The sequence below is a fragment of the Gymnogyps californianus genome, chromosome 1, assembly GCF_018139145.2.
Source record: "Gymnogyps californianus isolate 813 chromosome 1, ASM1813914v2, whole genome shotgun sequence".
NCBI classification, from domain to species: domain Eukaryota; kingdom Metazoa; phylum Chordata; class Aves; order Accipitriformes; family Cathartidae; genus Gymnogyps; species Gymnogyps californianus.
Window position 1 is genome coordinate 166,433,342 of NC_059471.1, and position 24,898 is coordinate 166,458,239.

Genomic DNA, 24,898 nt, shown 5'->3' on the forward strand with positions numbered 1-24,898 from the left:
CCATACAGAGAGTTCATTAAATAAAAAATTGGTAAAAAAAAAAAAAATCAGCAATTTGCTCAGCATTCTGTAACAGGGAGTTTCACTGCATCGTTTTCTAGAGGAGGCAGAATAATTTTGGGGTGGAGGATGTTCCTCTACTGGCAACAGGTTACCAGTTCCAGCTCTACCCACACACTCCAGCACTACAAGAGATCTATAAACATTTACACGGGAAAACCTCAGGCAATAACGGCACAGTTCCATTTCAAACGGCTGCGTAAGAGAAGAGGGGGAAGGAGAACACTGCAGTTAAAGGAATGGTACAACTCAAGGCAATATAAAGCATCCTCTTGAGCAACTGTATTGCATGTGGGTACAATTCCTTGTTAATAAAGGAAAGAGGAAAAAAGGGATTTGTGAAGGAGCTCTAGGTCTAATTACCGAAGTGAAGAGACTCAAAACTTCTACAGAAACTGATAGGCATCGTTAATAGGAAGTGTACCTAAAAATTGTTTACACAAAAGCGTATTATAATTTCAGTTAAAAGAACTAGATAAAATTGGCAATGCTCATTAGCTCATTTGAATGCAGACTGATTCAATTTGATCTGGCATTACAAGAGATAATGGAAGCGCTAATGTTCCATCTACATAAAAATTGCTTCTGGCCAAACTTTCTTTTGTTTCCTTTAAAATACATCTAACATCAAAGAGAAAACCTAAATCTGATGACACAGCAGGACTTCATTTTTTATTACAGTAAACTGCCTTAACCTTCTTAAATAATTTAAATTAAAGAAGTTGCTGTCTTGGTTGGCCCCTATTTTAACAATTTTTCATTTAAATGTTGTCATCCTGTGAATCTTATCTATTCTTTGGCTCTTCAGACTTTCTCATCGCTATTTCTCTCCTTCCACCTCAGCTACGAAGACTTACAGCCAATGCCATACATTTGCACATGAACACAACCATGCTGACCATCTTCTACAAAGCGCAGCTTCCTCAGTTCCAGCAACACATATAACGCTGCTGTGCCGTCATTCTTGCAGAATAATTCAAGAATGCACTATTTATCTCACACTTCTTCAAGCTTATGTGCTACTTGCTTCAAAATTGAAATCGTCTATGAACTCCGCTCATCCACTATTCACTTTCTTCATTAAACCATGGTCAGTTTTTCCAATCATCAGAGTTTCATTAGCGTTGTCACAAAAGACAACTTTCTGCCCTGGTTCCTCAGGTGAAACATTTATCCTGTGTCTTTTTACCTAGTTGTGTCTCTGAAGTTCAGACCAACACGGTTCTGTGCAGTAAGGACAGCACAGCCTATGCAATCAAGGGACGCTGACTGAGAGGAGCTTCCTGCTCCTTGAGTCTTCAGCTATTCCGGGAGGGTACTGATGAGGTCGGTACAAACTAGACAGTAGAAGCAACTCTGTCCTGAACATTGCAGGACATGTTCCAAGACTTCAGTTTCCCTTTGTTCACTTTTTCCTCCATCCTCCTATTTAATACTGTTGCTTACCTGTCAAAGTATTTTTTGATGCGGTTTGCAAAGCAGCATTATGTTTAGATTGAAAATAAAACCACAATAAAAGACAATAAAAGAGGCAGCACTACCCCTCCCTCCTACCCTGTAAAAAACCCAAACACTCAAGAATTCAAATTCATTTACAACGTTGGCCAACATTGCCTGGATAATCTTTATTGAATGCTGTACATATTTAGAATACAAAACATCAAGTTTTTTCTATTGAATTTCTTCTCTTTACATTTCTGCCAGCAGTAATTTGATTATACTGACCCGTATACAATAGCACCTTAGAAATGGTGGAATTTCAAGTTAAAAAAGAGGAAAAACTGGTGATTGTCAAAAACCAGGAAAATACTAAGAATGTATATTAAATCTTCTGAAATGCACACAAAAAAAAATACTAAAAGTGAGAACTTCATTATTCAGTATCAGTTGAAACAGACACTTGCTAATGTACTTTTTACAATCAAGTACTTAGATGGAGTGTTCTACTACCAACTACAAAAATGAAAATCATGATATTAATGCTTGTGCGGTTGCTCACAGCAGTTGAGAGGCAATTTACTAGAACAAGGCTTACTAGGTACCTAAGAAAAATTGCTACCTAATTATTCACAAAAGATATATCACGTATAATTAGTACAAAACGTCAACATTTCTACTCTATATTGAATCTATAAATACACTGTAAAAATAAAAAAAAAATTAAAAAAAGAAAATCACATATTATCAGGCAAGAGATCCCTGTGCATAGAATCTGATGTAAACAAAGCTGACAACAGTAAAATGTCTCCATAGTATAAACTGAATGCTAATTCCAAAAGGAAAAATAACTAAAATTCACATCATCTTATATTTTTCAACAGATACCTTTTAAATCATTTCCATTCTCAGTTTAGCTGGTTAGCTGTATTCACCCTTTGACTGGAAATGTGGCACAATCTCTTCCACTTCAATTGCAATATCCTTTCAGATTTTGAAGTCTTGAGAAAACAAGACTCGAGATGTTCCCCTTAATAGGAATAGCTCATATGTGTTACAATGCACTTTACCTCCACAAGGTTAGAAGCATGAAGGTTCTTGCCGCAAGTGAGCGGCACTGCTGCTGTACACTGAACAGCTACTTGATTTGTGTTGAACGTCAAGCACCAAGATAGCTAGTTTCATTTTTCAAATGAAGCATGTCCCTGATTCTTTCCATTCTGTACTAAACGACAATCCTTGCATTACAGTAAAAAAATTTTTTTGCATCTTACACAGTTGTGTTCATGGCTAGAGAGCATTGAGCCATCAGCCTTAGCACAAAATACAGTTTCAAAGTATTATATTCCTATTATTTCTTCACTGCTCTTAATATTAATTTCAACTAATTTGAATAAATCTTAATATAATTTCTTTACAAAATATGAAGCAACGTACTTAAGATGGAAATCAAGACTTAAGGATTATAATAATGCTTATTAAAAACAAGATTAAATGCAAGTTCATTTGAAGAAACATGCATAAATGTACATAAATATACATGAAAACATCATTAATACAACAATGAAATATAATTCACAGCTTAATGAGCGTTAGACAAACATTTAGCAGAATTTTGTTTCCAGCTTAAAAAAATGAACTATCTTTGCAGTGTTCAGCACATTAATCACAACTTCTGTAATACATAAAGAATACCAAGATTATCAACAGTCACATACACGTTGAAATTAGGGGACACATGTATTGACTTGAGGTTTGTTCCATTTGTGTAGAAGGTTTGTAAGGATTCTCCAGTAGTTACATTCCACCACTATAAAAAACAACAACACACTTTCAGTTAGTGGAAGGAAGCTTAGAATAAATTCTATAAACAGGCTTAGCATGGCAAGCCCAGTTGACTGCTTTCCCCAAAGAGGTAGAATTAAAATAAAAATACAAGCAATCTTAAGTAGAAAATGTTCAGGACCAGTTACTAGAGGTATAAGACTTTCAGATGAAAAGAAACTTCAAAAAGACTGAAGCTGTTCAATTTCAGGAAAGCACACAAAATAATAAATTCAGGTACTACCCCTTACCCCATCACAAAATGCAATCAATAGACGTAAACTGTAACATGTCCAAAACTTAAAAGATTATGTATTTTTATATAACCAAATGAATACATGAAACACATTGCCAGACAATATACTTGAAAATATAGCTGGATTAAAAAACTTAGCTGGACTCACAATCATGTACACATTTGAAATCATTTGCAGTTTTGTTAGCAGGACAAACTTTTTTCCAGTGAGATTAGAATTTTTTTTTTTTTTTTTTAGAATATACAGTAAGCACTAATAACAAAGATACAGAGAAACCTTCAACCATCAGTTTACTCCACGAACATAGCCTGAAATTTCACATTTCTCAGAAAAACTGTAGACCAATGAAAAATTGAACCAAACACAATCCAGCACAAAGCTGTTACTTGATTGTTCCAATAAGAAGTCTACTCTCTATTCTTGCAACATTTGAATGCAGTAGCAAAATATCGAAACAGATTACCTTCAGCTTTGATCATCTATAAAAGCAGGTGGTATTACTACTTTTTAGCTTACTCATCTCATGAAATATGTAACATTATAGTTGTGTGCATAATACAGATTTGCAACTACACAGCTATAATGTTCTGATTAAAAACACTTTTCCTAAAGTGTCTGTTATTTGATGGAGACCCAGGGGAGGGGAACAAACGGATCTTAATTAGCTCTTGAACCTTTGTTGGTGGATAAATGATCAGGTGCTGGGCCAGTGGGTACCACTCACACAGCAAATTCAACAGTACATAGCTGGATGCACCTCATCTATGAATACGACAACTCATTTGTTGAAAGGTATCTTCCATGTTACTCTACAATCCAACTCAGTCCAGTTTCTAGAGGTCCAAACTTCTGAAATGTTTTAGAGTTTCACTGACTAGCATCTCCCTACAAAAACGGTGTGGGTGGGTGTGTTTTCATGCACATCATACACTTCCATCTATAGATCTTGAAAGAAAAGTAGAAATACAATACTTTGAGAAGACATGGTGATTGAATCTGGTCCCAATGACTGGAAAAAGGCAAATGCCATACCCATTTTCACCAAGGGCAAAGAAGATGCTGGAAACTACAGGCCAGTAATCTTCACTCGTGTCTGGGATTATTATGGAACAAGTTTTCTGGAAGCCATTTCAAGTCATGTGAAGGACAAGAAGGTGATCATGAACAACTAGCACAGATTTACCAAAGGTAAATCATGCTGAACCACCCAATTGACTTTAATTGACAATAATGGTGGCTCTGCAAACAGCATGGCAAGAGCAGTGGATGTGATTAACCTTGACTTTAGCCAAGCCTTCAACATGGTCTGCCATAGTGTCCCTATAGTCAAACTGGAGAGATAAAGACTGGATGGGTGGAATACAAGGCAGGTGACAAACTGGGTGGACTGCTAGATTCAAAAAGTAGTAGTCAGCAGTTCAGTCACTGTGTGTTGAGCCCCACCCTAGTACAAGAAAGACACTGACGAACTGGAGCCAAGTCCAGCACGTGGTCATTGAGATGGCTGGACACCTAGAAGAGATGTCATAGAAGAGAGACAAAGCACTGAATTTGTTTAGCCTGAAGAGAAGGCAGCTAACTGCTGTCTTCAGCTACCGAAAAGAGGGTTACAGATGACAGACTCTCCTCTCAGGGCCCAGAGACGCCCCTGTTGGAGTGGGGGACAAAACTTGATGGGGCAAGGCCCTAAGCAACTTTATCTAACTCTGCAAACTACTTCTAGCAAGGGGCTGGACAAGATGAGTTCCAGAAATCCCTAACATCCTAAACCATTCTGTGACTCTAAGCAGCATCACAATACCATACTGCGTAACCACAAGACAAAATGGGAAGAAAGCTAGAAACAGGATGCATATCTTGTTCTTTAATATGAAATGAACCTCAGAAGATGTTTTCAATGCTAAATTAGAAAATTCAATGGTCTTTGTTAAATGGTTACTAACTGACTTCAAAGAATTAGTCTGGTGGCATGTCCAACAGCTAAACACTGACCAACAATCAACTAACCTCCAGCAGTCTGTGAGATGAGAACTCCACAACCTGTCATTTCACATATACACACAGTTTCTACTAACAGGTATTAGCTATCACATGGGGAAAAAAAATGAATAAACTAATGAGAAATTTACAATTATGAAGAACCAGTTCACAGACTGAAAGAAAGACTACCTCTTCCCCTTCCCGAAAAACATATGCCCAGTAGATGTCTGAACCAATGAAAGACTGATGAAAAGGCTGATTTCCTCAGTTTCAGCATGCCTTCTTCCAAAGATTACTTATAGAATGTCTTTCAAGGCAGAAAATTATCACTTGCAATTCCTTCTGAATTTCTATTTACGAAAAAATTTAAAACTCAGTGTCTTAAAAAAAAAAATAAAAGCCTGACATAGAGCATTTTTCTGCTCATTATAAAGAACACAATTGCTGCTGAAATTGAGTGGATATTAAGGCAGACAAAAATGACTGGGATCTTTAATATTAAAGATGTTAATGAAGGACATTGCTAATAAAAATCTGAAGCTAATAAAAATGGAACATATGGAGTTCGAAAACAAACTCCAAGTCTGAAGTCTGAATTCTTAACAGACCTTTTCAGCAGGCTTTCAGATTTGTGAAGAAGAGAAGTGAAAAGTGCTAGACAGTCTGAAAATGGAGCAGCTTTGTGTTAAGTAAAACATTTCAGGTTTGTTTCTTTGAATTAGTCTGCATTCTCCTTTAGAATTATCAGAGTATTGCCATTTAATTAGTTATGTTAGGATATTCTATTATTTCAAGGCTTACCTTAAGATAGCCTCCAGATGACACAAGCATTTTACTGTCAGGAGAAAATGAGAGGTCTGTTACCCAACCACCATGTGTTGGCTCTCCTTCGTCTACAGTAACTGGGGAGCAGAAGTGAAGTAAAGCACCTGTTAAAATGTCCCAAATCTAAAAGAGAGGGAAGATTATGTATATAAGTAAACTTAATGGGGGAAAAAAAAAAATCTCAAGTAAGAAAAGCTGAAAAGTATTTTTCTATATTAGAGGGAAAAAAACCCACCTTGTAAACAAGCATTCTACTTGAAGTGACAAAATAATCCAAAAAAATTAATTCTCCTCTCAGAACTATATCATATATGGAGGATTTAATCACACATGCAATTCACAGTAGAATTATTAGTAAATCATGTGAATCAGTTCCTCAGCATTCATGGAACATAAATCTATCAATATGGTTACAAACTACTGTCTCATGTTGCAAATTTTGCTATTTCCAACTCCCCGATGTTCACCACAATGCTAACAAATTAGACATGCAGAACACAAACTATGAGAACTCTTCTGTCTGTGAATTGACTATCAATTGAATTATAAAATAAACAGCAAGGTTAAAGCAGTACCCTTATTTCTCCTTTGTCATCTCCAGTGGCCAATAATTTGTTATTAGGAGAGAAAGAACAGCACCGCACACAGGCTTCATGACCTTTCAGCTCATGAAGAACAGATGAACTTTCAAAGCTCCATATCTAAATGGAAAACATTACAAAAGAGTGAAAAAGATAAGTTCAAAACCAATTACGACCTCTTTCTAAAAAGGCTTTAGTATTCAAATGTACATAAGACTTTTTGTATATATATGTGTGTGTGTGTGTGTGTGCATTTATGTATGTATTACACTGTAGTCTGTTTTTATTATCTGAATCACACAAGAATTCATTTGCGACAAATTACTGAACCAACTGCGAGTATATTTTTTTCCTTGGAATATATTCTTTAATGAAACTGATTCAAATACAAGAAAGTTTAGAGCTGTTCATAAAAAAAGGATTCACCAATTAATTTAAAGCTGTATTTTAAAAATCTAATGGGACACTTTAAAAATCTAATGGGGCAGCCCCAGAATATTAAACAGTTCACTTTTTTTGCACCTGACTTCTGAACAGGAATGCCAGAACCTACGGACATCGCTTTCACTGGAAGTTTCAGAAACTTTTGTTAACTTAGGTTTCCAAAGTAAGAATGTTAGGCTATTAACAAATCAATACAGAGAACTAAACAAAGTGTTCTGCACAAACTTGTGCATTAAACATGCATTTTATTTGTACAGAAGTCACCTGGACAGCCTCAAGTTATATCCAAGATCAATTGTGAATGACTAACAGCTTTAGAAACATGTTCACAGATACAGGAAATTTAATACTAGAAATACAACAGGATAACTTAAATAATCACTAGTTACCTCAGAATAAAAAAATACAGCATACATTTCAGGACAAATAAGGCATCATTTTTATCTTTGTACAGGAAGTCACCAACCTTTGCAGTTTTGTCAGCAGAAGTAGATGAAAATTTACTACCATCAGGTGAAACAGCACAGGAAAGAACAGCACCTCCATGGCAAGCAAAATCTTTTTCTGTGTTTCCAGTAGTGATATTCCAAACCTACCAAATATACAGGAAAAACAGGTTACTTTTGTAACACTGTAAAAAGCGTTAACACACCTGCATCTTACACAATGCTATATAAGAGAGAAAACTCAGCTACATAGTTCTAATATGGCCAACATTTTGTCATACTTACTGGTATAGTTAAAATACAACAAGAGTGTAAATCTTACTAGAAATAGAAAATGCAAAATTGTGTCTTAAAAGTCAGCTTATGCTTTAGGATCAATTCAATAAAATATGTGTCAACACAAAGTGCAGGAAATACCAAATGTTAGAAGAGACAGTAAAATGTATATTTTATGCGATTTGTGGAATCACAGCCTTTTATTTACCTTAACAGTTCCATCAAATGACCAAGAAAGAAGTTTTGAATTTTCCAGAAGTCTAAAATCCTTGACTGCTTCCTTGTGCCCTCTTAGAAACATGCACTCGCTCAACTGCCAGTTCCATACCTAATCATAAAGATGGAATACTTTTTAAAAAAAAAATTTAATGGCAAACATAAGTTAAGAAGAAGGAACTGAGTGATTTTAAAGTCACACGAATAATAAAAAGTTCTTATGGAGGTGGCAACTGATTAAAAGGTTAGATATTGAAGATATCCATAGTAGAGATGCTAAAGATTGAGGATGCCATAGTATTTAATAGTCAACGTATCATACACACATATTCTGATTTTCAAAGTGAATTTGATGCTTAAAATTCACTGATAATTTAAAAAAAAAAAGCAAAACAATAATTTTGTAGGCTTTATAAAACCCCAGAAGTTTTGGGTTTTAAACCTTTGATTATTGCAACAAATAGACTTCCGCCATCTGGCAGACCTCATATTTTCCATACTTAAATTAATTTTCTCTTATATTTTCAAAGTGTATTTTTAATGAAATGCCGTTTTGCTTTGCATTTTTGTAAAAAAATGACACTTCAATTCAGCTATTCACTGAAAACTGAAGAACTGTCATTTTATTTTACAGAAGCTATTAAGCATCAATTTAATTTAAATGACAATGATTTAATAGTTTTCAAATTAACAGGTTTTCTGCATCAAAGAAAGAACAGGAAGCAGAAGTGTTCAGATGACAATCCTGGACGTTTAACTGAGGCACTGTCCACTAGAGGGAGCCGAGGACCCAGAAGAAAAGCGACCCACGTTAGACCTGAAAGGAGGATCCAAAAGCCGATAAAGTGGTGAGCTGTCTGTACTGCTTAATTGACCACAGTGATGGCGCTCAAGCTAGCTTCAGATCGAAACAAACACCAAAGTGGGATACTGCACGGGTTACGTGTGTATCAGCAAGCAGGTGTTGGAACAGATTTGGTGAGCAAAACAGTGCTGAGGACCAGCACCCATGTGTGTTTTGGAGGTTTTACTTCAAACCAGCCAAAGTTTGGTCATGTGGACTGAATGCTCATTAGTAGCTGGAGCATGTGCTCTAGTTTAGGAATCCTGTCAGCATGCCTGCAACTGCTCTGCAGTGCAAAATAAAGCACAGTAAGCATAAACGACCAGGACGTTCACTTCAAGAGTGCATCCCTGAGGTGAGCTAAAATGCTAATATAGACACACCAGAATGCTTCTCCGGAGACAATCTACCTTGCTGAAAGGCAGAGCTTATTAATTTGAGACTACATTAGTGCAGCCATTCTATTTCTAGCTAGTATCTGTATTCAGCACTGTACTGGACTAGGTGGACACACTAGCCCGCTCAGAGTCAGGTCTTTTTACCTCATTCCTTCAGACAGTGTAAGCAAGCCCACTGACAGACCTACCATATATAACCAGTTCTGGGTCACATCCCAAACCCTTCACTTAACGCAATCGGAACTGTTGAGTTATCTTGTTTGAAAATTAATGTTCCTTTCACCTATCTTAAAGGTTGGTGTCTTTCTATCATCCACAGCATTAAAAATAGAAATTGTGTAATATTCATTATCACATAAGGTATAAATAGAGGCTACAGTTTCTACAGTCCCTTGCCCCAAGATGGAGCAATACAGAATACAGTAGTCATTTACTGAGTTTACATTATCTACAGTATAAAAGATCTTTTTAAATAAATTGTAAGTAAGTTACAACAAAATCTTTTTAAATATCTTCCAAACCTGTATAACTGAATCATGAGCACTTGAAATGAGAGTCTGACAATCAGATGTAAATCTACAATGCTGCACAGATGTCCTGTAGGCCTCCCGGGACTTCAGAACTTTCCCATCCAACAACTGTAATACCTTTACAAAGAAGAATGCAATAATTATATTTATTTTACATACTTGAGGAAAAGGAAGAAAAAAACATGCAAATTCTTTTTTAAATAACATGAAATTGTAAACACATAAAATTCTCAGTCAATGGACTGGAGCAACCAAAAATTCTTATTAGCTTAGTCCTTGGTAAAATGAAATTCAGAGCTACATTATTAGCACTACCTTTAAATTATTGTCATTTAGGCATCACTCGCAGAAGTAAAGACTTTAAAGTACTATGTTGAAGAACATTATTGTACAAAGTCATTAAAATCACATTTCTTTAAAAAGAAAAAGCACCAAGAAGGGTGTTTTCCTACTATTTTAAAAATCAAATTTAGGATTTAATACCTTTATTGTTCCACTCTCCTGTCCAAAAGCTGCAAATTTAAGATCTTCACTTAAGCAACAGCAGGAAATGGGGGATTCTTGAGCTGCTGTCTGCATAAAAACACTGTCTGTATTTCCATTGATAAGCTGCAAGATAGGAATTTAATTTATTGCAATATTTTTAAATTTAAACTTAAATAAATTTCAATACAGAGCTAAGAATGCTAAAGAGAACAGTGTACCAGTTTCAAACTTTGAATTATAAGAATCAGTTACTTTCATAAACCAATTGCTTTGAAGGTCAGTGTAACTATCTTCATAGAATGCTCTCTGAACAGGACAAGTTTGCAGAAGGAAACCCATCTCAGTATTAGAAGGCTTTTTAAAGTTTGTATGACTACAGAAAACAGTAACTCAAAATGCTACTCCCAAATTTCAAAAGCCATATAGCAAGCTCCACGCTCAAATTTACCTTGCCAGCCAGATTACACAGCTCATGCCAAATGGAGCATAAAATACTTTAAGTGCATCCTCTAAGCACGACTTTAAACTTATTAGCACACACAATACACCAAATCTCAACTCAGTATCGCCCTCAAATCAATTTCACCTCAAATTGCCCCCAATTCCCTGGGGGAGGGGGAAATCTTTAGAATACCATGATTTACAAACTAAGTTTAAGTTTAGAAAGCTACCAGTGTGAAGTGTTTAAAAATAAACACACTGCACATCAAAAGGTGACTAGGACCCCAATTCTGAGAGATTACAAATTACAAAGGGTAAAACATCACCATTGCAAGAAAAACTACTTTTAGAGATGTGATAACAGAGATACACTGTTAAATTACAGTACACATGCTTAACTGCAATTTGTCTTTTCAGTCAATTTATCTTTTTGTGCAAGGGTGAAAAATCTATTCTCTTTCTACAACAGAATCTTCTCTCATGACTGCATCTCTACAGGATGTCAGAATATTGTATTTAAGCAGAAAATCTCAGCACCACCTTTCTCTGGGAAATGTTTCAACTAAAGTTACAACAGAAATATACTAGGCATAAATAAATAGATCAGGTCTACCAATTCAAATGAGAGCCAGACTACACCATTACATAGTAGTCACTACAGATTTTACAATTCAGGAAATTTAAAAAGTAGCGATTATCCTAAACTGCTCCCCACACATAAATAGGTATAACTCCATTTGCTGTGGTTTCTTCCATCTCTTCACTGCAACAGATGCAGCTTCTCTTTTCTCACATATTATTTGTTCACATAAATTTTAGTTTCAACATTGACTGCTTTCTGTTGGCTCAAAGACTGAAATCTTTTTATTGCCAAGGCCCCACTGGAGACACTTTAGCTATTTCCACATCTATATTCCTCACTATTCAAATATCACCACCATTCCACTTAAGGTATTTTTAATAGGATTTTTAGGTAAAGTAAGAACTGGCTAACTTGTTGACAAGACAGACAAAAGAAGGAGGACAGAAAATAATCAGGAAGAGAGAAACAGGAAGTACAGGGCAAACAAGAAGAAAAGCTTCTGCAAAGAAAGCTCTCATTCTAGTAGCCCTCTAGGAAAAGCTGAGCATCTCTAGAACTAGAAATAAAGGCAATGGTCATGCTGATTAGCCAGGATTACATAGTTTACATGTTTGCCTTCAGCCAAATTAGGAGAAAGGACATGACCCTGCACAAAAAGATTATCTGCACAGTGTCCCTCAGTGCCGGGCAGCAGAATCTATTCCAACACTCACCTACCTACACATCCAGCAATAAGAATTCACTGCTTTCACAGTCCAGAACAAAGGTGCGTTCCTACTCAGATGCTGCTTTAGGCTAAACACCTGAAATAGCTACCTCATGGCCAAAGATATGGCATTGCCCCTTTTGTGGGTTAACACGCAATCAGTTTGCATAAGCAGCATTCTGCAACAAATATGAAAGTGTTTCTGCTTTTAAACAGTTCCAATCAAGTGGAAGCATAATCTGAATGAACTGTATTGACTTCACTTCAAAGAAAATCCTATCAACTGACTTTATTTAATGTATTAGAGAATCATGATAAAAAAGAAAGATGTGCATGCATTTGCTATCATGGAATGCAAAAATATATTTTGGATGTTGGTGTACTTACTACTTGGTGAAGGGATCCAAAGTAGTAAGTGTATCCACTATTAATATTTTCTTTAGGACATAAAAGACGCCATGCTCTAAGGCTGTAGGCAGACCTGGGCTTACACCTTTCATTCCCCCAATTTGAGATGATTCCTTCTGCTATTACACAGTAGTTCTGATGCATTACGTACATGTGCTGCGTAACACCTGGTCTATACGTGCTGCACACATTACACATTGCTGTGCACATTTAAGCCACTTGGAGGGCCCACAGCCTCCCCAGTTATGAAGAGAAAACAGTTTTGTTCCTCTGCATCCACCTTCAGTTTTGACATCAGTGTGGAAATTTCCTCTCAAACTTTGTTTTTTGCTTACTAAACTAGGCAGAGTTTCTAGATATAAAAATTTTTTCATACATTAAGAGTCATCTGCTACAGATTCAACTGTTGAAAGCCATGAACAAGCAGTTCTTTCAGTGTTTCCTCTGTTTCCTACTGAGATTTGTAGATAACGTTCAGATGTACTATTGAGAAATACAGCTTACTTGTAAATGCTTCTGATTGTAAATTGCTAAAATCATCACTTCACCATTGTGAAATACAACATCTAGTTCACTTTTCAGCACAGCATCAGAAGACTTGCACACCTTCGTTGTTTCCCAAATCTGTTGAAGAACACAGTATTTCATTAGTTTTATTAAAGGACAACATATAAAACTTGTTGAGTAAGAGTACCTGTAAACCAAAGTCTTATAAACTTGCAAGTAACACTGATTTTTTTAAAATCACTGAAAATTATGCTTCTGCTATTTTTATTTACTAGGGAAGGTTGGTGCAATTACTGTAGTGATTCCAATAGATGAAATAGAACTAATTTTTTCCAGGCTGACTAGTAGACTCTCCTGTGTTTAGAGTCATTCCTATAAAGTCCACAATTTTCTAATCCAAAGAAGAGTGTTAAAATCCAATTACAAAAAATACCATGTACAGATTTCTATACTTCAAATGCTTTCAAAATTTCAAGAATATAAGTGTTAACGTGGGAGAAAAGGAAAGGTTACTTTGGTAAACTATAATTCTACTTTCACAGGTTTTAATGAGGCATTACAATTATAGAAATCTATCCTAAATACTAACATGCAAATATATCTAATAATGAAAGTAATATAAAGTCTGCTAGGATCCTCAAAATACTTCACAATTCCTGATTCAGATAAAATCTAAAACAAAACAGAAGGTTACAATCACTCTTGAACAACCACCAGACTTAAAAAAATCATATAGATATACAGTAAATTTAGACAAACAGTAAATACAGTAAAAAAGCCGGCTCATTTTACTGTATATCTAAATAAATTTTATAATTTTATAACAAATACTTAAATTTATATTGGCTATAAATGTACATAAATACTAAATACATAATATAAACATATTGTGTATTTATTATATATGATATGTAATTTTATAATAAACAATTCCTTAAATTAATAATTTAATAATATATATATAAATTCACATTTTTCAAAAAAGACAAATGTCATCTTACACGTATTGTCTGGTCATCAGATGATGTCAGAAATAAAGATCCATCGGGCGAAAATGTCACACAGTGAACCCAACTCATGTGTCCCCTGCAATATGCCACTTTTGATAAAGATTTAATATTCCATAACTACAATAAAAATATGAAAGAAGACCTCAAATGGATTTAGATTGCATTTACAGGGAAACCAGTGCAAAACAAGAAGCAGTATACTTAATTACTATTTCTTCTAGTATTTTCTTAATTCTCATTCTGAAATCAGATGTAACAAGAACTGTGCCTGCTTATCACATTTTGATGGTTAGGGAAATTGAATCAGCAGCCTCTTTGACTGCTATAATTTTAAAAGATGGGGGGGGGGAGAAAGGGGGGGGGAATCACTCACAGTATAAAAAAAAAAAAATACAAGTTCAACTTGACCACATAGATTGCAAAACCAAAAAACCCCTCAAACAATAAAAAAAACCAACCCCCAAACTGATACTTGTACAGGCTTACTCTAGCCATGCTAGTCCCAAAGTTATTCTAGCTGTTTCATTCCTTTTTAGTGAGTTGCCACATTCTGTAGCAGCATATAGAAGGAGAGAGGGTTTGGTTTGGTTTGAGTTAAGCAATACACCTGAGAGTGACAACAGTAACTTTAAATAAATTTAGTAGACTAGTCTTTTTATATAAACGTGAGTTCTGTTGTCTAAAATGAATGTATAACTTTAAAACGTTATTTCCCAATTGATATTTTACATTGCAGAAGCGAATGAAAATTAAAAAGAATGAAGCACATTGAAAGCCTCCTAAAATAGCTACATTTGTTTTACCTCTGCATACAAGAAACTATTAAGACAAATGTAACAACAAGTAGTTGTTACTGTAGTCTTTCCTGGTATACTGTAGCAAAGACAATCACTTACCTCAACAGAACAGTGAGACAAAGCAACTGCTACTAACTCATCACCAGGACAAAAGTCACAGTATTGGATTGTACTGTGATGACTCACGATGACTTGCGTTAACAAATCGCATGTTTTAACATCAAAAAGCTGTGAACACATAATTACAATAGTTAGCACCCAGTTTGATTGCCTTCACTATAGACAAATAGCTTATATGCTCAACAGCATACCTTCTTGAATTTAGAAGGTATTTCTCTCAGTCAACAAGTTTGTTGCCCACTGTTCTGGTTTCGGCTGGGATAGAGTTAATTTTCTTCTTAGTAGCTGGTACAGTGTGTTTTGGATTTAGTGTGAGAATGATGTTGATAACACACTGGTGGTTTAGTTGCTGCTAAGTAGCGCTTATCCTAAGTTAAGGATTTTTCAGTTTCCCATGCTCTGCCAGCAAGCAGGTGTACAAGAAGCTGGGAGGGAGCATGGCCAGGACAGCTGACCCGAACTAGCCAAAGGGATATTCCATACCACAGAATGTCATCCTCAGTATATAAAGTGGGGAGAGTTGGCCGGGAGGGGCGGATCGCTGCTCGGGCATCGGTCAACAGGTGGTGAGCAATTGCATCGTGCATCACTGGGTTTTTTTCCTTAGGTTTTTTTTTTTCTTTCCATTTGTTTGTGATATTCCTTTTCATTACTATTTTTATTATTATTTTATTATTATGATTATTGTTAGTATTATGTTTTATTTTACTTTAGTTATTAAACTGTTCTTATCTCAACCCACGAGTTTTACTTTTTTCAATTCTCCTCCCCATCCCACTGGGAGGGTGGAGGGATGAGCGGCTGCATGGTGCTTAGTTGCTGGCTGGGGTTAAACCATGACAGTCACGTATTTTTACTTTACATATATTTGAAACCATGCACCTTATATCTGAAACATCTTAATGGCCTGGAATTTCATCTTTAATCACAATTTTGACCTACATTGTAATATACTACCTCCAGAAAATTATTAAAGTGAGGTACTTACCAAAAGCTTATTTTTGGCTACCACCAAAATCAGGTCACTGTTTCTGGACCAAGAGCAACATTTTACTAAAACCTCCACATCATCTGGTTGCTCATCCGCATTTTTGAAGAAATCTTTTACCTCAATACTTCTCAGTTCATTTGCTGACCGTGCTTCCCAAAGCTGCAATAAAATGTAAAGGAAATACACAAAGCTTCTTTTTACTGATGTGCATACAGAACACAACAGGGGAGAGCCAACTCCCAATGACTTCTAGGAAAGAAGAGGGGTGGGGGGTAGAATACAAAAAAGCCTTTGCTACTTTCCCCGGTCAAGAAATAGCATTAGAATATTCACAAGCCCGGACAGCTTAGACAAAAAGAAAAAAAAAAAAACCAACCAGCCAACCAACCAAACAAAAAAACCACCCAAAATGAAACAAACAAAAAAAGCCACAAAAAGAGGATTAAACTGTACCAGAGCCCTCTCCCTGAGTTTTTCCCTCATATCATTCCAGCTACAACGCTGTCTCAACTTCTACTTAACAAAAGAATAAAACCAAAAATAACACCTGCTCTGCAACTCTATTAGAAGTCCCCTCACCATGAGAAATCTGGTATACATGTAGCTTTGCACCTTAATTTCATTGAGGGACCTGCCAAAAATCTACTGAATATTTCTGTTCCCTCCTCCACAATTTTCCTTCTGAATGACAACAGCTACAGCAACCCTTCTCTCCTGATTTAGCAACTCTACAGAAAGATAACAGTGTTTTAAGAATTGCAATTCTGAAATAGCATAGTTCTGTTGCAACCAAAGGCAATAAAAGTAATACTTACATTCTGAGGAAAAACACACAAACCTCTCAATTCTCTTCCAGTACATGCATGAAAAATGGCACATAGAAATCGCTTTTATGTGTACTGATGATTCTTCTTCAGAGATGACAGAACTTTCAACTAACCTAAAAACTTGCTACTTTTTTTTCCTAAACAAGTTTCACTCCCCGCTTTAAATTTTCTTAACAAACTACATTAGGGGGAAGGAAAAAAAATGGTGAAAAGTAAAGGATTCAAAATGAGGCTAGCTAGGATTTATTTACAACTACAGGCACCCAACTTTTTTTTCCTGGTACTGGACAAACCATTTCAAAATCTTGCATTAAAAATGGGACCAAAAATCAACTGTTTCAGGATTTAATTCATTAAAGCTGATCATGCAGACACAAATTTTTCTTATACATATTTTGCATTTTATAAAAAAAAATCCATCATCAAAACAAACAGTTGATTTAAAAAATACACTGTGTACCTTTACTGTTCCATCTGTTGAGCAGCTAGCAACATATTCATCATTTGGTGAAAATCTGCAGTGATTGACGGAATTTTCATGACCTATCATCGTATTTCTACAATACTTTTTGTTCAAATCCCAAAGCTGCATGAGAAATAAACATATAAATATCATCATATTCATGAATTATTCAAAGATAGATTGTTCATGCTCTTCTCAAAATCACGCACTGGCAACCAAAACATCAATTTTTTTTTTTCTTAGTTTTACCCACATGCTCATGGACTTGATGCTATGCCCCAGGCTACCCCACGATTTACCTCCATCTGCTAACGTGCATGAAAACTATTAACATCAGAATTACATAGAGCTAGTTAAACTTCTGTACAGTGCCGACAAGGCCCTTGAACAGCACAAAATTACTGAAAGTTTCCTCAGACTGAGGAAGAAGCTTCCTCTTGCCTCTTTCCCTTTCAACTTCGAAGTTCACAATTATGTGGCTTACACATAATAACAAAAATGAAATCTCTCAGGTCAGTCTTGGACAGCCTAAATATCATCCTTGCACATCCATACCAACAAAGTTAAAAGAACATCCCATATGTTTTTTTGTTTGGGGCTCTTTTTCCCCATCCCTCTCACATACATTGTTTTCCAAGCCTATAGCCCACACTTCCTTTCTCCGTTTCCAAATTTTTTCCTTTTCTCCTATATAAAAAAAAAAACCACCATGCATTTGAGTGTTCAAGTGAGACCTCAAAAAAAGAACAGTCACTTGTACAGTGTTCTCCGAGAAAAAATCAGGCCCTTTTGATTATTCTGCATACTTCAGTTGTTATTCATTACTCATGAAAGTGTCAAACTGTCTAAAATCTTAACCACATTTACAGTACAAAAATGGTCATTTTAAACAAGTCCCTTTTAAATCTACCTGTTCCAAAGTGTCAATCTCCTGAGACATCCAGGAGGTCAGCACAAAAGCCTCTTCTTTCCACCTTGACATCAGATCATAACTGTATTTTACCTCCAGTTTACACAAACACAAGCTCTTGAAAGAACTCTTCAGATGAGACTTCACATTACAATTAAAACACCTCACATCCTGCTAGCTACAGCTGGAAGTGACAGCTGTCTCCCCCACTAACAATCTCACTCCTTGCTGTCTACGGCCAACAGTTCTCTTGCACTGGAAGTGGGCAATTGAGCCACTACAGGGAACTAAACCGAGCAGAAAACCAATCCCACCAAACAGGTTTTTGCAGAGTTGGCTCCTTGAACCATACCACTGCAGAATAAGATCAGCACATGCACTGCAACAAAGGCAAGAATATACAGCCAGGGCATCTTCAGTGCCAGTTAACTATATGATTTGCTTACTTGCACTGTGAAATTGCACTCTTATTTGCCACAGTCTAGGTCTTACTTGATTCTTCTGGGTTCCCCCTTCCCTCAGATGCAGACTTCAGTTGCCTGGTTTCTGCTCTTTCTGTGTATACATACTGCCTCCCAATCTGAACAGTGCCAGCTAGTTAACCTGACAAACCTCTTGCTTTGATTACTGTTATTTTGTTGGCTTACACCTTCATTTCTTTACTATGCCCAATCAATTTAATCAAAAAATGTACCTGCTACACTTCCATAATGGGTTTTTTCCCCCAATCTTTCAGCATCCAGTTTTTTTATATTATTAATGTTTTCAATCCCAAATTTCTGCCTTCATTTTTCTTATGCTGTTTTTAATCAGGTATTTCACTCCCATACTCTCCCATTCCCATCCCACCCTCTAAAAGTCTTGCCAAAGCCCTCATCTTCATGCCCTACCAATAGAAGACTTGCCTGTTCTCCTTCGCTGAGCATAAACACTCCTTCTGTTCTGCCTTCTTGAAATCCGATTACAGAGCTGTAGTCAGTACTCTTAATCTGTTGCCAACTCCCTTCTACCAGGCTCATTAAAAAACCTTAATTTATAGTGTTTAAATATATTTATACATTAATAATTACCCTGTTATGATAAGCAGCATGAGAATAATCTCAACCTTTTCCACTTACTTTGATGAAAGTGTCATTTGAGCAGGTGGCTAAAAGATACTGACCACTTCTGTTATTGAACTGGCAGCAATTGACCTGCTCTGAGTGTTCTTCATAAACACACCTACACTGGCCTGTTCTTGAATTCCAGATCTAGACAGAATTGAAGGATGAAAAAGACTTTTAAGTATATTTAAAGTACTTCATTTAAAAAAGATCTGTAAACTATGCTGAAATACAGATAAAGCCCTAAAACATTCTTAATAACACCTGAAGAATGTTTTGAGGATAAAGCATATATGTTTACAATTAGAAACAAGAAGTTAGGAGGGGAAAGGTCATAATTCAGATTAGAATCTGATAAATACTGGAATTTCATCAAGGTTTTGCTACAATACTGAGGAATTAAGAATTCCAAATAATTCACATGTAACAGAAAGAATCATAAAAAAAGAATTATGGATACATTAATCTCATGTTATGGATAGGATTGGACTCACACATTATGTTCAACTTAAAAAGAATCATCTGATAATACAAGTAAAATAAGTGGTAATCCTGTAAGTATGATGTTAAGCATCTTTTACATTATGTAACAAGTGGGGCTTTTCTGTTTGTCTGTTCGTTAAGTAGTGAATTATCCACATAAGATTTAAGACAGCTAAAAAAACCTTTAGTCTTGAGAATCTGCTCTGCCTGAGTTGGTTAAAACTGAAATTAGAATTACTAATCTTAAAAAAAATTGTCTGCTCCCCATTTCCTTACCTTCACTTTTTTATCAGCTGAACAAGTTGCTACAAATTCACCATCTGCAGAGAAAGCGCAACAAAGTATTTCATCATCATGGGCCCTTATCTCCAGAAGTGTCTCTCCACTTTCTGTTTTAAACACCTAAAACAATAAACAATAAAATCTTATAACTCACATACAATTTTAAAACACAAATATAAGTTTGTTTTCTCTCAAATAGCTCTCTTTATATAAGCTCTTCATAAAATTGGTTTACTTTTGAAAGGATTTATAATTTCAGGGAAATTAACATAATTATAAAAATATTTAATTTGAGCTTCAATTTTGTAAGGATGATAGAAATTGTTAGGGAGAGAAATAGTGAAAACTGATTTTAAAAAAGATTTCTGTATGCAATGTGTGTTTCATCAATGACTTTTTCTACCCTCACTCGTTAAGCCTAAATCCATGTCCTTTCTTGGTACTTTTTAATAGTAACTGCAAAACACCATATTAGCAAAATCTAAACTATTCTTAAAACTACAAATTCAAGGTTTATATATATAATGATATCCTTCTATGGAAAGTAAGAATTTCAGCAGCAACTGATGATTTGGGGAACAAACAAGAAAAAAGTAGTAGTGAAAAGTCGTACAAGGATGACCCAAGTCTCAGTCTTGAGCTAGTCATAGGCAATAAAAGGACAGTTGGGGAAAACTGTCACATATTAACCAATTTCCCAGAATTCTGGGATTTAAATTTACAATAGTGGGGGGAGTGGGGGGAGGAAATCAGGTCTCCCTTTCCTCCTTAGGTTACATATTCTTAATTACTAAAACAAATCACAAGGTGTTCTTTACAGCAGCGCTCAGGATACTACAATTGTGAAGTCCCCGTTTTTTCCTTTACTTTTTCATTGAATGGATAAATCAATGACAACGAAATAGTTGGTATTTGTTCAAATAAGAACATAAATACTGAAGTAACAGGAAATCTATATTTACAGTAAATTCTGCAGAATATCTGTTCTTAATCTAGCAATCATTTTTTTATTTTACAGAAACAGTAGAAGCAGCCTTGAAAACTGAAAAGCTTAGGCCACTATTAGAAAAAACACGAGTAAGTTCAAAGTTAAACAATGAAAAAAGGATTATTGCTAATTTTCCTATTACTTCTTCAACAAAAGTTTAGTTTAAATGCAATCGCAATCCACAGATTTTACTTTTTTGGGTAGAAAATGAAGAGAAAAATAAGCAATCTGCAGTCTCAATAATGAGGCCATTAAGTACAGAAGCCCAGCACAGTAACTTCAGCACAGCATAAAATGAGTACATCCACCAGGCATCTCATTAAGCGGATGCCATGATCATAGTATTGTAGAAGCCAGCAAATAAATAAATAAAAACACAATAACAACACATTAAGTAGCCAAATGAACAGCAACTAAACACCGCTAATATTATTACTTTAGTACTCAACTTATCAAGCATCCAAAACAATACCAAAGACTTGCAGAAAAGTTTTTCTTCTCCCTTACCTTTGGCTGTCTGGAATATGGATACTTTACCAGGTTACTGGCTGGCTGATTGCTAGTTTTCTTGAGAGCTGGCTGGCTCCCCTCCACGCAGACTGCTGGCAAATTTATATTAGTCACTTTCCTCTCTGTCTCCCCTAATGCACTTCCTAAGCATTTTGGGCCCGTTTCCAATCTAATACTGTCCTCAACTTCAGGGGTTAATTTTTCTCCCCAGATTTATTTCTTTTGCATAAGACAATTTACTAATTAAGCACCAAAGTAGCATAATGTCCATTACCATCCCATAGAAATAGTAAAGCTGTAACTAAAACGTCTTACTGTTTCTCAGTTCTGCAGGTGGTCTACTGTGACTGGAAACAACATTTTTGCAAGCAAATATTAAATATGCTGGGGTGCATTACTTAGGCTTCGAGCTTTTCCATATCAATAAAAGGCATCTCTCACGTTCACATATTACAGTGGTGAGGGTATAAACCCTGAAATCACACAGTTTAGCTTTCGAACTAGATGATGATGCTTACTATTCTAAACATGCAACTTGATGTTTATGTAATAATACATCCTTTTCAATCATTTGTCTCCAATACCTTCTAGATCCCTAATATCTCCACATAACAGCAAAAGAAAAGTGACAGGACTGTTAACAAATGTTATCAAAATGGTACACAGCATTTCTTTTCACTCATGCATAGGTGTCTTACCTGAAGTGTTTTATCAGCTCCACATGATGCTATTCTTTGTCTATCCTTAGAAAAGCAGGCATGGTAAACCGCATCTCTATGTGGACGAACAACCAGACGGTAGAGGTTTTTCAAGGATTTTTTATTTCTACAGGGTAAGACAGTTGATTTTAGATGAGCAGGATTTCCTAGTGCCTTTTTATTATTCAAAATCCTCTATAAAAAGATAACACTTCTTCACACATCTTGAACAGCAAGCTTTATAACAAACCAACCAACCAACCCACCCACTATATCTTACCCTCTCAGCCTTTATGCTGAAGTAATGAGAGAAACACAAATTCCAACATTCACTCAGAGTTTTTATTGCCCTCCAATAGTTACAGCTTAGAGATCAAGAAAGAAAATATGTGCACGAGAAATTAACATGCTATTTTATGTGCAAAGCTGTTGCACTGCAAGACACAGCCTTCCTAATGACATTTTTATGATCTGATATGTGCTATTTCCAAATATAAACTTCTTTGTGAGAATTCTTGTTCTCCTGCAGGTTCCTTTTCAAGCTTATTCAAAAACATTTGTAAATTTGTTTAGATCTTAGTAAATTTACTTAATTTTCACAGCGATTACTCAATTCTTATCACTAGATATTTAAATAAAATCTATGACTATCACTGTATTTCAATCAGAGAATAAGTACAGAATCTAACACAGATGACTTGCCTCACTTCAACAAAAACTTAGAATTAGTAGCAACCATAATCATCCTGTTTAGCTAGATCTTAATACAGAAAGCTGTCACTGTAATAAGATGATTTTTGGTGATGAATAGATTGTTACAAGATTAACCTTTTTCTAGAGTCAAAATGAATCAAGGTACTTCAAGTTTTTATCATTACCAGTTTCAATCCTCAGGCTTAGCATTTAAATAATGGGTAAAACATCTCAAAGTAGCTACGCTGTAGAATGAAAGCAATTTTTCACTGCAAAATACTGACTCATCTAAGCCAACATTTTTTTTGTTGCATATTTTAATAAAGCTAAAATTGCTCATCAAAAGAGCAGTGTATTCACCTACATATCCTACAAACCATTTTTAGAACTGTGCCCTAGGATGTGAGACAAAAACATCTGTCTCTGTTCTGTTGATTTCAGTCATGTTCTTCAGCATAAGTCTCCCACAGCCAAGGTGAAAGCCCTGAACTACCTGGAGATTGATTCTTCTGAATTGTGCAGCTTCCAAGCGTTTTCGTTAGAATTCTGTTAGCTATGCAAAATGAAATAACCAAATATTCAAAGAGAAGACCTGAATTCAAGTATGCCTCGATTAACCTGCCTGGCTATTACCATAATTGCCTGACATACAGTCATTCTGTTTTGTAACCACCAAGTACTGCAGATACCAGAACAGAAACATCAAACAGAAGAATCTAAGAGACAGTTACATGGTCAGATGACTACTGGACTATGCCAGAAAGATGTTTAGATATGTATACTTTTTCCTTAACTTAAAGAATTATTTAAATAGAAGAAATCTCATGATTGTGTAGAGATTACAAAGCCTTTTAGTATTTCCCATCTCGCTACTTTCAAAAACTTTGCAAGTTAACACAAATGCTCTCCTTTTTAAAGCATACATTTTACTAGAAAATCTAAAAACATACTGTTACGTACCCAATACTTGCACTACAATTCTAAGTTTAAAAATAAAAAAAATATTTAGAGAAGTTTCAAAGTATCTTATTTTCATCTTTGTGTAGTTATTTAAAAGGAACAATCATTGAGTACAGAAGTAAATATATTCCTCTATTTATTTCTATGTAATTATTACTAATTTGTGGCCCTACATATCCAGAGTTCCCCCCACACACACAAGTTCTTGAAAATTATTTCACTTTCCTCCAGAAAAAACACAGTTCTTAAAAAGGTCCTTATATTTGCCATACATTGTATTTAGTTGTATATTAAGTTATTTCCTTGGATCAAGGGGTCAGCATATCAGCAGATGGACTGCAGCAACTTACATCCATTCCAAATAAAATGTTCCTGTTTCTCTTTGAGCATGTAGCTTGGCTTGTTGATACACCTCTGATGTCTCTGGTTGGCAAAGACCCAGCTGTATAATGTCAGGAAATGGCTGCCGTCCAAGAAGGTGCCCATTTAAAGACAGAAATTCCTGGAAGTTCTCACGTACTGTGCTATCCTATGTATAGAGCAGATAATATTTGATAACATAGAAAGTGGATTTATTTCCTAAGTGCCCTTTGCTTTTTTAATTTTCTATACAGTTCATATTCTTACAGAAGCACTTCATTCTATTTTTCTATTTAGTTCTATTAGCAAGTACATATGATAGACTGAAATATTTAATTATCCTATTCAGGAAAGCATATTATCCTTATTTTTCAAATAAAGGATATTGGCAACAGTGATTTACTCAATAAGCAGTCAATGTGAAATATGAGAAAGACTATTACAAGCAGCCACC

At 35.5% G+C, this 24,898-nt stretch overlaps 1 protein-coding gene across 1 annotated transcript in view; it reads right to left on the reverse strand.

The window, feature by feature from the left end:
* Positions 1–1,651: 1,651 nt before the first annotated feature.
* APAF1 (apoptotic peptidase activating factor 1) overlaps positions 1,652–24,898 on the reverse strand; it is a 39,454-nt gene continuing 16,207 nt past the window's right edge. The window contains exons 13-28 of the mRNA XM_050895954.1: positions 24,435–24,613; positions 22,432–22,558; positions 20,230–20,355; positions 19,486–19,617; positions 17,455–17,580; positions 16,165–16,326; positions 15,156–15,284; positions 14,251–14,376; positions 13,247–13,366; positions 10,602–10,727; positions 10,110–10,235; positions 8,339–8,458; positions 7,875–8,000; positions 6,959–7,084; positions 6,360–6,506; positions 1,652–3,307 (exon numbers count right to left, since the gene is read on the reverse strand). Of these exons, the coding sequence (XP_050751911.1) occupies positions 3,164–3,307; positions 6,360–6,506; positions 6,959–7,084; positions 7,875–8,000; positions 8,339–8,458; positions 10,110–10,235; positions 10,602–10,727; positions 13,247–13,366; positions 14,251–14,376; positions 15,156–15,284; positions 16,165–16,326; positions 17,455–17,580; positions 19,486–19,617; positions 20,230–20,355; positions 22,432–22,558; positions 24,435–24,613 (2,142 nt within the window). The 3' untranslated portion in view covers positions 1,652–3,163. The remainder of the gene's footprint in view (positions 3,308–6,359; positions 6,507–6,958; positions 7,085–7,874; positions 8,001–8,338; positions 8,459–10,109; positions 10,236–10,601; positions 10,728–13,246; positions 13,367–14,250; positions 14,377–15,155; positions 15,285–16,164; positions 16,327–17,454; positions 17,581–19,485; positions 19,618–20,229; positions 20,356–22,431; positions 22,559–24,434; positions 24,614–24,898) is intronic.